Below are 12,871 nucleotides of genomic sequence, written 5' to 3' on the forward strand. Positions count from 1 at the left end.
CTAATAATTTAGGTAATAACTTTTTGGAACACAGATACAGCCATTAAAAAACATATTTTTTAATTAAAAAAGAACATTGACATGTTAAAATTCTAAGAGTAAAACAAAGAAAGAAAATACTTATTTTTTTAGGAATAAAAAACAAGAGTTACAGAGACTTGAGCAACTCTGGCACAGGAAGACGAAAGTAACCGAGTGGCTAGCCAGCTAACTAACAAACGAACCAAATATCAACACCTCTCTCCTCTAATACACTGTACAAAATGAGTTCTTGTATAAATAAGGAAATGTTTTACAAGCAGTGAGAGAGATGAGACTGTTCAAAATGTCAGATTTCTGCCAAATTACCCAAGAGATTACAAAATGACTCAAAGAGTACAACTTTCACAAAATGTGTCTCAAATGTAATTTTATAATTTGTGAATGTTAACTATACTTTAATCTGATCTACTTTTGATATTCTAGGTTAAAGTAAGACATGTTTAAACAACCAGTGTGGCTCCCATCTTTCCACTGCTGGGACATCCCGTTTTAGCAGCAAAACATTTTGAAACTATGAAATAAGCCATTGAAGCTACATGATCTGGACAACAAGCAAGGACAGGATAATGCTAGGTATTAGGGTTTTACTTTACATAAGCATGGTTTGAAAATAAGTGCAAGTGAAACCTCTGTTTCACATCTTGTTTTTGCTCATTTTCCTTGGTATTATAAGATACCTGTCAAAGGTACGCACCAGGGAAACATACAATAGCCTCAAATGTGCTTCCTCAGACAATGATTTACAGGTAATTGTAGCTAGTTGTAACTTAAAGTGAAAGTCCACTCCAAAATTGAAATTTAGATCTACAGAACAGATGGACATTATACCGCTTTTGAGGTCTGAAGACGACTGACAAACAATAGATTTTGGATCCCTTTAACACCATTCACCATAACACAATGGATTACCTGACTAATACTACATTCTCACAAGGAATTGAGTGTCATATAATGATTTGCTCTCCCCAAAAAACAGCAATAAGCAAGTTGTCAAATCTGAAAATCTGATTCAATGAGCAAGACTGCAGTGTAACAACTGGTCATTTCATAGTTTCAAAACCACGTTTTTTTGTATTTAAAGTGATGGCTGATACATGGACTATCAGTTTATTACAATAGAAAATAAAACCATGACCTTTTCCTTCATGAGGAGCACTGGATCTGAAAACGTGTATTATCTGGACAGATCACAAGACATCAACAAAACACTCACATCAACAAAGGTGGAAACAGGAACAAACAATGGTCTTGACATGAGTTCAACCAAAAACAAGAGCAGAAAATAGTCCTAATATTTACAGAAAGATAGATAAATGCTGAGCTCTCCTCATCAACACTAAAAAAAGCTAAGTAGACCCATTGCCCTGTTCTCTGTATTAAAGATACAGTAGCATATACTGGTCTTCAGCTGGATGTACCAAACCGAAACAAGCAAATGTTGATAAATGAAGCACACATGTATGGATCTCTATTCAACAATACATTCATTCAGAACCTAAAGAAAACATATTGCTTGTTCACCACTGACCAGGGAACTGCCACTTTGCGAAGATGTTACTATAGCATTACTGTAGCTTTGTATGCCAATATGGATGAGAGAGGCATGTTCTCCAAGACAGATCACTTTGCTGACAGGTGGATGGCTTCATCATCTTTGGTGTTGCAGACATAAATAATAATTAACAACGTTTTGTAGAGCGAGGACCGAGGTATAGAGATAGGGAAGGAAGAAGAAACAGTATATGTGATGTCATTAATACTGAAAAATGGCAAAAACCCAAGATCCAGTGTGATGGGGGGATGTTTACTAGGGTAACACTCGGTTTTAACAAGGCATGGTTCAACTCAGCCCTGTATAATATTACGTCAATATAACATCTGATATTGATTGCATCTGTATGAACTTCTTTGCCAAACCCTCAACCGTAACTGAAACTGAATAGCCTTCAATGAGGAGAAAGAGGCTTCCCCTTCTTAAATAGGGCTAATCTGCCTGGTTACACTTAAGGCTTAGACATACTTTGGCCGTCATTTCTAACGAAATCCGCCAAGTTTACGCATTTTTGTCTTTGTTGAAATAAGAAACAATTCATCCAAGGTTTAGTTAACTGCTGTAGAACAATTTGTTATGGGACACTTTTTTACCAACACTTTCATATTCTGTTTGGTGTTTTCTGGATAGCAGCCTCATTTTCTCTGACAGATACAATAGAATGCTTTTACACTAGACTAGATGTACATATCCACTGGACTGGTCTGAGCTGGAGGGCAAGGTTGCCATTGAGTGTCATTGAGTGTCTCCAAGATAAACGTGGACGTGTCTCAGTTAAAGCCTATTTCACACAGGCCTGAAAAACAATATCATATTGAATAACACAGTGCTCTGGAACGGAAATGAACGTGAAGAAACATAAAAAAAACATCAAATCATCTCTTAAGTTTGCATGGACAATGTGCAAACGCACAAACTCAACAATAAAAAAAATCCTATGAATCTCTTATAAAATAAAATCTCAAATCTAAACTTTTTCCCTACTGCTAAAATCTCAAATCTTTTGAAAATAAAATACATCAAAAACACGTTTTATAACAACTAAATCAACAACAAAGATAACAAAAGGCAGGACAGCTCAGAAGGGTTCAAGTGAACGCCCCAAAAGAGAAAACATACTTTACTTCTTTCTACAAATTGTTTTATCAAATGAATTGACAGTCAGGAATTAAAACTCAGGAGACAACAGCAGCATTGAGAAAGACTGGCAGCTCCCTTTCTCAACAACAAAGGACTCTTAAGGACTCTTCTTAGTCCTACTTCTCCCCTCATTGCTTTGCTTTTTCATTTATTTGTTTGAGCTATTTTGCACACCTATTTCATAGTAACCCAACTGCTCAAAACTAAGGCATGTCCACTTATTTGTCTGTCTACTTTGTACAAAAGGTGAAATTCCCTATAGACATCTGAAGAACTACCAGAACAAAACCGCTTAAAACCACTTCTTATGGACACTGGTGTGACATGGACTCTAGCACAAACCAAGTCAAGTATTTTGTATAATAATTATTTTGTATAATTATTATTATACGATCTATGAATCCAATAAAATCCAATAAAAAGATTGTATAGTATAGTAATTAATTTATTAAATGTTGAATAATATTATAAATTCATTTTCTCTCAAGTTTTTGGAGACAGAAGGTGACATTTGGATGCGTCATATTACATGATACCCTAAAAAAAAAAAAATAGTTAATTTTCTTCTCGTAAGAAAGTTTTACAGCAATATCAAATGTGCTTAATTTTTTTAAAATCATTTAGCTCTTATTTAACACATATTAATTATTTTCTAAGTGGTATCATGTTTATTGCCAGTGTTTGGCATTTACCAGATTTGTTAAATAAAGAATGTTATTAAATAAAATGTACACAAAAGCAAGTGACATTTGAAGTTTGAATATGACTAAATATCTAAAAATAGAACTATGATGTACATATAAATAAGAATGATCATGACTGTCCTCTGCTCATAACAAATTCTGAGTGTTTATGAGTGAATGCTTTATAAGGTTTAAGTTTGACTTCATTTTAAATCTATAAATAATGAATGTTACCATCTGCCAGTGAGTTAACTGAACTTTGCCTTACTGGATTCGTTTTTAGAGAGAAGTAGCTTTAAACGGTTTGTTTTGCATTTTCCGTACTTAAAAGTATCCTACACTAAAACATTAAACCAACTAAATGTGTATGAGTATATTTTTTTATGTACAAAATATTGTCAAACTGCTGTGAATAGAATGTCAAAAAACAGACATAAAAAATTTAAAATTAAAGTTTGCATATTTTACCAAAAAATAAAAGACACATTGTGTTGTAATTACTTTCCTTTTACCACTCTGAAACTCCAGAATGCTTTTAAAAAATAAGAATTTGTTATTTTACGTGCACAAAAATAACGTTCTGTGTCATTTCCCCCTTTCCAAATTGGTTTCTTTGTTCAACTTAGTTTATTTTTTCAGTTATCAAAAGAGATCAAAGCTTCCATTGCAGAAGGCTTCCACCTTTGGCTGATTGACTCTTGAAGAAGAGAGAGGAAAAGTCCAGACAAAATAAGCATGTTAACTTCTTTTTCAAAGCACACACGTATTCCTTTTGTCAACGGTGTTCAAGTCTGGTGCTAACAGAGCTCTGTTATCTTCTTGTAGAGAACCAACCCTCTGTGGTTCAGTCAGCAAGATGGCCTCCTGACCCCGAGCTGCAACACACACACTTACCTCTGTCACACTACATCTTTTACATAATAGATGTAACATACAATATTTCATAAGTCTACATACTTTCCATATCATTATCTATCTGTGTAAATCAGTATATTTCCAGAATGCTGATCAATAAATTCATTCTTTAAGGTGGTCAATATCTGACACGCTTTAGTTTTTTTTGTGAACTAACAAATTGGCTCCTACATGCAATGTTCTGACATGGAGCTAGTAGGGAGGAACAAGAAATAAGTAGTAATGTACCCCGAAACTAGGTTAGCAAATACAGTGTGGTACGAAAATATTAACACCCTTGATAAAGATGATCAATAATGACTGAATAAAGTAAATCATTCACATACTGAGCTATATTGTATGCCAAAAAAATGGGACCAAATACTAAACTTTTGACTACTTTATTTATAGATTTGATGTTTGACATAATCCTACCTTAGCTTCACTTGGTGTGCTGGTAGGAGTAGTTTGTGTGTTCTGCAGGTGTCTCCATAGCAACCTGTTGCTGTTGTCCTCCGTTCTCCTTCAAGAAAAGGAAGGAAATGGAGTGGAACAGTATTAATAGGTCCCTGAGGTGAGAACTTCTTGTAAGAGAAACACCCTATTGTCATCCCTTTAAAGGAATACTTCAGGATTCCTGTATGAAGGAAGTTAGAGGTAGTTTAGTTTCGCGAGCCAATGCTAACTAGCTTTGGCGCAATGAATGGAAGTCTATGTTATCAACTAGTATGCTATCAGTTACCATAGACGCCCAGTCATTGTGCTAACTCTAGTTGGCAATTTCTCTAACGCTAACTGCACGCAGAGACATAAAAATGGTATCCACAAGTTCATCTGACTCTGGGGAAGTAGATAAAGTAGATTGCCAAAATTCTGAAGTATCCCTTTAATTAGTTCTGCATAGTTAATGCATATGGTGTTGGTTGGGGTCTTACCTCTACAGGGACACTGGAGGGAGGCACTGGTTGGTACTGGGGGATGTATGTCCCCTGCATAGTGTTGGCAGGCAAATACTGTGACAGGACGAGAAGAGAAGAAACCATCAGTCATTATTACTGTGTAGAGATCCAACATCAACAGGCCTCACAACATCATGCCTAGGCAACACTTTCATCATGCATAGGCAACTGCTTTTATTTTCAACTGCAATTCAGTACAACTCGATTCACCTTAGCTCCACTCAGGTTTGTTCAATGTGTTTTAGTCTTGAGATGAGACTAATGGACCAAAGGAGAGGGGGTAGAGTGGGTATCTGTGGGGTGTTGAAGGGAGTGGAGGGGACGGTGGAGTGGGTATCTGTGGGGTGTTGAAGGGAGTGGAGGGGGCGGTGGAGTGGGTATCTGTAGGGTGTTGAAGGGAGTGGAGGGGGAGATGGAGTGGGTATCTGTGGGGTGTTGAAGGGAGTGGAGGGGAGATGGAGTGGGTATCTGTAGGGTACTAACCGTGCCTGTGCTGCCCAGGGATAGGTGGCTGAGCTGCTGGGTCATGGGGCCCATCATGGAGGTGGGCTGGATGGACATGGCATGGTCCATGGTTGGAGTCAGGACTGTGCCCTGGGAGAGAGTGAAAGGGAGGGAGAGAAAGAGGGTGGAGACAGAGATAAGTGGAGAGAGGAAGAGAGAAGGACAGTAAGCCAATAAATCAGAGACATGATTACAGAGAGTGACAGAGAGATAGAGGGAGAGAGGGGAAGAGAAGATAGAGAGGAATATAAATAGAGACAGAATGACAAAGAGAATAAGAGCGAGAGAGATAGATGAGCAGAACTTCAAGCTAACCAGATGTGGAGGGAATAGTAAGGAGTAAACTTTAGCAGCAGAGATAGAGAATACTATTTACTACTCACTGCAGGCTGCATGAGGTATGACTGGTGGTGCATCCAGGAGGGACTATGTAGCTGGAGAGAGAGAAGAGGAAAACACAGCATCTTTACACAGAAACACACAGGGGAATGAGTAGAGATGAAATCTGAATCTGGACAGGAAATACAAATAACAATGACATAGCTCCAATGGCTACAGAGATTTCCTCCTTCATGTGTTTGTGAATGGCGGTTTGGTGATGGTGGTGTGTGTGTGTGTTCTGTGTCTGACCTGGTAAGATGAGACTGGTGAATGCATGTAGGGAGAGAGGGACGTTTGGGCGATCATCCGGTTTGGGGCCAGACTGTAGGGTGACGAATAGAACCTGCACAACATACACACATCAAGCCATGCATGTCAGAAAAATCCTTACAAAGGATTTACTCTAAAATGAATAAGCATAAATAATATGAATGTATTGTGGATGAAAGTTATTATAAAATGATTGAACTTTCAGATAAAACTACAGCGCAACAAAATAAACTAGTGATGTAATGCCTCCTGCATCCACCAGGTGTCTCTGTTTAACAGGGACAGAACGCCTGACTGATGTTTGTTTTTGGGTGGGCTGACTCCGTTTTTGTCTCTCTGTACTCACCCATTCTGTAAGGCTGTGGGGTCATATGCTAACGTCATCCCTCCCTGGGACAACAACACAAAGAACTCAGAATAAAAAACCATGAAGGTGACATAATCACAGATATGCACAAATAGAATGTTTAGTTAGGTTAAGAATGTTTAGGGTTAAGACACACAATCCTATCTCTGTGAGATCAGATTCCAGCTCTCTCTTGCTTTGACAATGACCTTATTTAGAACATGCAGTCTCTAATTCCAAAATGGCAATTCATGAAAGCCTCCACCCGTGAAATCAAGCCTCTCACCGTCTCTCCATCCCTTGCCCAGGGCCTGCCATTCTGAAGGTACTTCCCCTGATTCTGCCTCTTTTTCTGTCCCCCGTCTGCAAACTTGCACAATAATGGTTCCGGGGGCACTGTGGGAGAGAGAAACTGATGGAATTAGAGGGTGAATTCTGTAGGAGGCAACAAATACCAATCCACTGGGAGAGTTGAGGGGGGAAACCAGGAGCCTGGGATCAGAGACCAAGGCCCTGTTCAGACAAAACCCCTAGCCCCTAACCTCTAGATACTTGTGGAGATCTGAGGGGATTCAATAGGTTTAAGCAATATGGTGTTATCTCCACATGGCCCTCTGAGAGATGGAAGTTTTTGCCATATTGCTTATACCTGTCCAATCCTCTCAGATCTCTGAAAGTTTTTAGGGGGTAGGGGATAGCAATTGTTTCTGGATACAGCTCTCGATCTGCCATCTGAAGTAAATAACTGAGGATCATGTGGTATCATAACATCTGGGCATGGTGGAGAACACATAGATGAGACAGGTAGAGAGATCTGCCATCTGAAATAAATAACAGGATCATGTGGTATCATAACATCTGGGCATGGTGGAGAACACATAGATGAGACAGGTAGAGAGATCTGCTATCTGAAGTAAATAACAGGATCATGTGGTATCATAACATCTGGGCATGGTGGAGAACACATAGATGAGACAGGTAGAGAGATCTGCTCACCTGGAACTCCCGGTGGAGTCTTAATAAATTTCCCATTGAAATGTTGAATAATGGCTTCGCACTTTTCTGTGGACTCCATCCTGAAACACAGTCAAACATTCAAGCCCATTAATCAGAGAGACCCTGGTGTGACCCCTGTTGCTGCTGATATAGCATGTACCTATGGCTGCTAATGGATCATTATACCAATTAGGTGCCTTTTGAGTAGTGTAACTTGGATAATTTTAACATTCTGCCATATCAAGAGGTTAAATGAAGGAAAAAATGCTCTAGTGCTCTCCATGTGGCAAATTAAGTGCCAAATAAAGTAACAGGGTAGTTTTCCACCAGAAAATGGTACCATGCTTTTACACTATGATTTGACTATTATATGTTCAATGTTTCTTTTGAAGAAATTATTTAAAAAGGAACAGTTTCACCATATTAAAACGAGAGTTAAGTTCACAAAACAGGGTTGATGTTAAAATGAGGGACTGTTTTTTTTGTTTTTACCTTAAAATGAATCACTTATCACATTAAATAAATAATTATCTTCAGAAATGACTTTGTCAAAGCAACAACATAACTAGGGCTTTACAATTATGCTGAAAACTTGGAGGACTGTTGGGGTTAAATAGGCTTAAGTCTTCCTAGAAGTCACCGAGGGTCATTAGCACTAGCGAGTCTTTTTTCATATAAGAAAAATGTATAGAATTTTCCATGTGGTCTATACTAAAGGGCACTTCATTTAAGATAACAGGTTTTTAAAACGCTATATTTGTTTACTCATTTCATTGAATGACCCTAATGTAGCATGTAGCTTTAGTTTAGCTGCTGGTGTAGCATGTAGCTATTGGTGTAGCATGTAGCATGTTGCTAAATCTGCTGCTGGTGTAGCATGTAGGGCCCAATTCCGACACGAGTTAAGCATGCATAAATCAAACGTAATTTCCTTTTTATGCACTTTTCTCTCCATGCGTACAGTGTCTTCAGAAAGTATGCGCACTCAACTTTTCCCGCATTTTGTTGTGTTACAAAGAGGGATTCAAAGGGATTTCATTGTCAACGAACTACAAAAAAGCACTAATATCTCTTGATTAGAGTTTTCAACCCCCTGAGTCAATACATGTTAGAATCACCTTTGGCAGCGATTACAGTTGTAAGTCTTTCTGGCTAAGTCTTTAAGAGCTTTGCACACCTGGATTGTACAATATTTGCACATTATTCTCAAAAAAATGTTTTTTTATCTCTGTCAAGTTGGTTGTTGATCATTGCCAGACATCCATTTTAAAGTATTGCCATAGATTTTCAAGACGATTTAAGTCAAACCTGTAATTAGGCCACTCAGGAACAATAAAATCCAGTGTATATTTGACCTTGGGATTTAGATTATTGTCCTGCAGAAAGGTGAATTTGTCTCCCAGTGACTGAACCAGGTTTTCTTCAAGGATTTTGCCTGCGCTTTGCTCCATTCCCTTTCTTTTTATCTTAAAAAAACTCACTAGTCCTTGCCAATGACAAGCATAACCATAATGTGATGCAGCTACCAACATGCTTAAAAATATGAAGAGCGGTACTCAGTGATGTGTTGTGTTGGATTTGCCTCAAACATAGCGCTTTGGATTTAGTACATAAAGTTAATTTCTTGCAAATGTTTTTTTTGCAGTTTTACTTTAGTGCCTTATTGCAAACAGGATGCATGTTTTGGAATATTTTTTATTCTGTTCAGGCTTCCTTCTTTTCTCTCTGTTATTTAGGTTGGTATTGTGGAGTAACTACAATGTTGTTGATCCATCCTCAGTTTTCTCCTGCCACTGTCTGTAGCTGTTTAAAGTCACCATTGGCTTCATGTTGAATTCCCCAAGCGGTGTCCTTCCTCTCCGGCAACTGAGTTAGGAATGAAACCTGTATCTTTGTAGTGACATGGTGTATTGCTATAACATCCAAAGTGTAATTAATGACTTCACCATGCTCAAAGGAATATTCAATGTCTTTTGTTTTTTTTACCGATCTACCAATATGTGCCCTTCTTTGCGAGGCATTGGAAAACCTCCCTGGTCTTTGTGGTTGAATCTGTGTTTGGTCTTTGTGGTTGAATCTGCCCGACTGAGGGTCTTTACAGATAATTGTATGTGTGGAGTACAGAGATGAGGTAGTCATTAAAATAAAAAAAATGTAAACACTATTATCGCACACAGAGTAAATCCATGCAACGTAGTATGGGACTTGTTAATCAAATTATTACTACTGAACTGATTTAGGCTTGTTATTTTCAAATGCCAGGCATGTTACAAATCATGTCATTGCTACATTGGCTGGACATACTATAGAGCAAGTTCAAGTGTACAAATATTTGTGTGTGTGGGTTGATGATAAGCTGAGCTTCACTGTGCATGTAGAGAACTTGATAAGGAAGCTCAAGCTGAAAATAGGATTTTATTACCGGCATAAGGCTTGTTTTTCTTTTGATGCCAGGAAGGAGCTGGTACGATGTACATTACTGTCGGTTTTAGATTTTAGTGATGTTTTATATATATATGCTGGCCTCAGCCACTACCCTGAGTGCACTTGATTCAGTGTATCATGCAGCCCTCAGGTTCATTTCAAATCAGAAACGTCTAACACATCATTGTGATCTCGACAGAGCTGTTGGCTGGTCGTCATTGACCTTGCGTACGCTTAAACACTGGTATACACTGATTTATAAGGCCATATTGGGTAAAATGACATTTTATCTCTGTTCTTTTTTAGTCCGGTCAGTAAATAAATATCAATTACGGTCCCATTCTGATTTGCTTCTAACAGTACCAAAAATTAAAACAGGACATTGTAGAAATAGTTTTGGTTACTTAGCTCCGTGGTCCTGGAATTCTGTCATGAACATTTTAAAATGTGATGATCTAGTTTCGTTGGTGGAGTTTAAACACTTGATCCATGTATATACAGTGCCTTGCGAAAGTATTCGGCCCCCTTGAACTTTGCGACCTTTTGCCACATTTCAGGCTTCAAACATAAAGATATAAAACTGTATTTTTTTGTGAAGAATCAACAACAAGTGGGACACAATCAATCATCATCACAATCATGAAGTGGAACGACATTTATTGGATATTTCAAACTTTTTTAACAAATCAAAAACTGAAAAATTGGGCGTGCAAAATGATTCAGCCCCCTTAAGTTAATACTTTGTAGCGCCACCTTTTGCTGCGATTACAGCTGTAAGTCGGTATGTCTCTATCAGTTTTGCACATCGAGAGACTGACATTTTTTCCCATTCCTCCTTGCAAAACAGCTCGAGCTCAGTGAGGTTGGATGGAGAGCATTTGTGAACAGCAGTTTTCAGTTCTTTTCACAGATTCTCGATTGGATTCAGGTCTGGACTTTGACTTGGCCATTCTAACACCTGGATATGTTTATTTTTGAACCATTCCATTGTAGATTTTGCTTTATGTTTTGGATCATTGTCTTGTTGGAAGACAAATCTCCGTCCCAGTCTCAGGTCTTTTGCAGACTCCATCAGGTTTTCTTCCAGAATGGTCCTGTATTTGGCTCCATCCATCTTCCCATCAATTTTAACCATCTTCCCTGTCCCTGCTGAAGAAAAGCAGGCCCAAACCATGATACTGCCACCACCATGTAAGACAGTGGGGATGGTGTGTTCAGGGTGATGAGCTGTGTTGCTTTTACGCCAAACATAACGTCTTGCATTGTTGCCAAAAAGTTCAATTTTGGTTTCATCTGACCAGAGCACCTTCTTCCACATGTTTGGTGTGTCTCCCAGGTGGCTTGTGGCAAACTTTAAACAACACTTTTTATGGATATCTTTAAGAAATGGCTTTCTTCTTGCCACTCTTCCATAAAGGCCAGATTTGTGCAATATACGACTGATTGTTGTCCTATGGACAGAGTCTCCCACCTCAGCTGTAGATCTCTGCAGTTCATCCAGAGTGATCATGGGCCTCTTGGCTGCATCTCTGATCAGTCTTCTCCTTGTATGAGCTGAAAGTTTAGAGGGACGGCCAGGTCTTGGTAGATTTGCAGTGGTCTGATACTCCTTCCATTTCAATATTATCGCTTGCACAGTGCTCCTTGGGATGTTTAAAGCTTGGGAAATCTTTTTGTATCCAAATCCGGCTTTAAACTTCTTCACAACAGTATCTCGGACCTGCCTGGTGTGTTCCTTGTTCTTCATGATGCTCTCTGCGCTTTTAACGGACCTCTGAGACTATCACAGTGCAGGTGCATTTATACGGAGACTTGATTACACACAGGTGGATTGTATTTATCATCATTAGTCATTTAGGTCAACATTGGATCATTCAGAGATCCTCACTGAACTTCTGGAGAGAGTTTGCTGCACTGAAAGTAAAGGGGCTGAATAATTTTGCACGCCCAATTTTTCAGTTTTTGATTTGTTAAAAAAGTTTGAAATATCCAATAAATGTCGTTCCACTTCATGATTGTGTCCCACTTGTTCTTGATTCTTCACAAAAAAATACAGTTTTATATCTTTATGTTTGAAGCCTGAAATGTGGCAAAAGGTCGCAAAGTTCAAGGGGGCCGAATACTTTCGCAAGGCACTGTATCATAGAAGAGTGTAATTGTTTTTAGGCCAGCTGCTTTTTGTCAAGACGTGTGTTTTTAATGTCAAATGTTTTTGTTGTACTGCATGTGTGTTTATAGTTTTGTTTAATGTTGTGTTAGTGTATGTAAGTTGTTCTGTCTGAAACGTTGTTCCCTCTGCTGCCATTGGACCAGGTCTCTCTTGGAAAATAGATGTTATCTCAATGAGAAAAACCCTGAATAAATAAAGGTCAAATAACAAATTAAAATAACAAATGTGGTTGCGTGCCATTCACTTGCTATTCGTTTTGGGTGGAGATTGAATAAATGAAGGTGTGACGGAGGTGTGTCTATAAATACGTCGTATTCTGACCTTAATTCTTAATTCCCTAATTATTCCATCACCTTTACGTGCCAGGAAACCATGAATATGTCTGCACGGGACAGATTTCTTCACCCCACTCCCGCAGCTTTTCATACCACATCCGCCCAAATAGCTTAGGGTAAATCACCAGAGATTCTCACATGGCTCATTATATTAAGCTATCGGTATTACTGGGCT

At 38.5% G+C, this 12,871-nt stretch overlaps 1 protein-coding gene across 1 annotated transcript in view; it reads right to left on the minus strand.

Moving 5' to 3' along the window:
• Positions 1 to 43: 43 nt before the first annotated feature.
• Positions 44 to 12,871, minus strand: part of LOC139371026 (RNA-binding motif, single-stranded-interacting protein 2-like) — a 55,323-nt gene continuing 42,495 nt past the window's right edge. The window contains exons 6-14 of the mRNA XM_071111053.1: positions 7,768 to 7,847; positions 7,058 to 7,167; positions 6,772 to 6,815; positions 6,405 to 6,498; positions 6,158 to 6,208; positions 5,754 to 5,864; positions 5,247 to 5,324; positions 4,747 to 4,834; positions 44 to 4,292 (exon numbers count right to left, since the gene is read on the minus strand). Of these exons, the coding sequence (XP_070967154.1) occupies positions 4,754 to 4,834; positions 5,247 to 5,324; positions 5,754 to 5,864; positions 6,158 to 6,208; positions 6,405 to 6,498; positions 6,772 to 6,815; positions 7,058 to 7,167; positions 7,768 to 7,847 (649 nt within the window). The 3' untranslated portion in view covers positions 44 to 4,292; positions 4,747 to 4,753. The remainder of the gene's footprint in view (positions 4,293 to 4,746; positions 4,835 to 5,246; positions 5,325 to 5,753; positions 5,865 to 6,157; positions 6,209 to 6,404; positions 6,499 to 6,771; positions 6,816 to 7,057; positions 7,168 to 7,767; positions 7,848 to 12,871) is intronic.

The sequence above is a fragment of the Oncorhynchus clarkii genome, chromosome 17 (genome assembly GCF_045791955.1).
Source record: "Oncorhynchus clarkii lewisi isolate Uvic-CL-2024 chromosome 17, UVic_Ocla_1.0, whole genome shotgun sequence".
In the NCBI taxonomy this organism is placed as follows: Eukaryota; Metazoa; Chordata; class Actinopteri; order Salmoniformes; family Salmonidae; genus Oncorhynchus; species Oncorhynchus clarkii.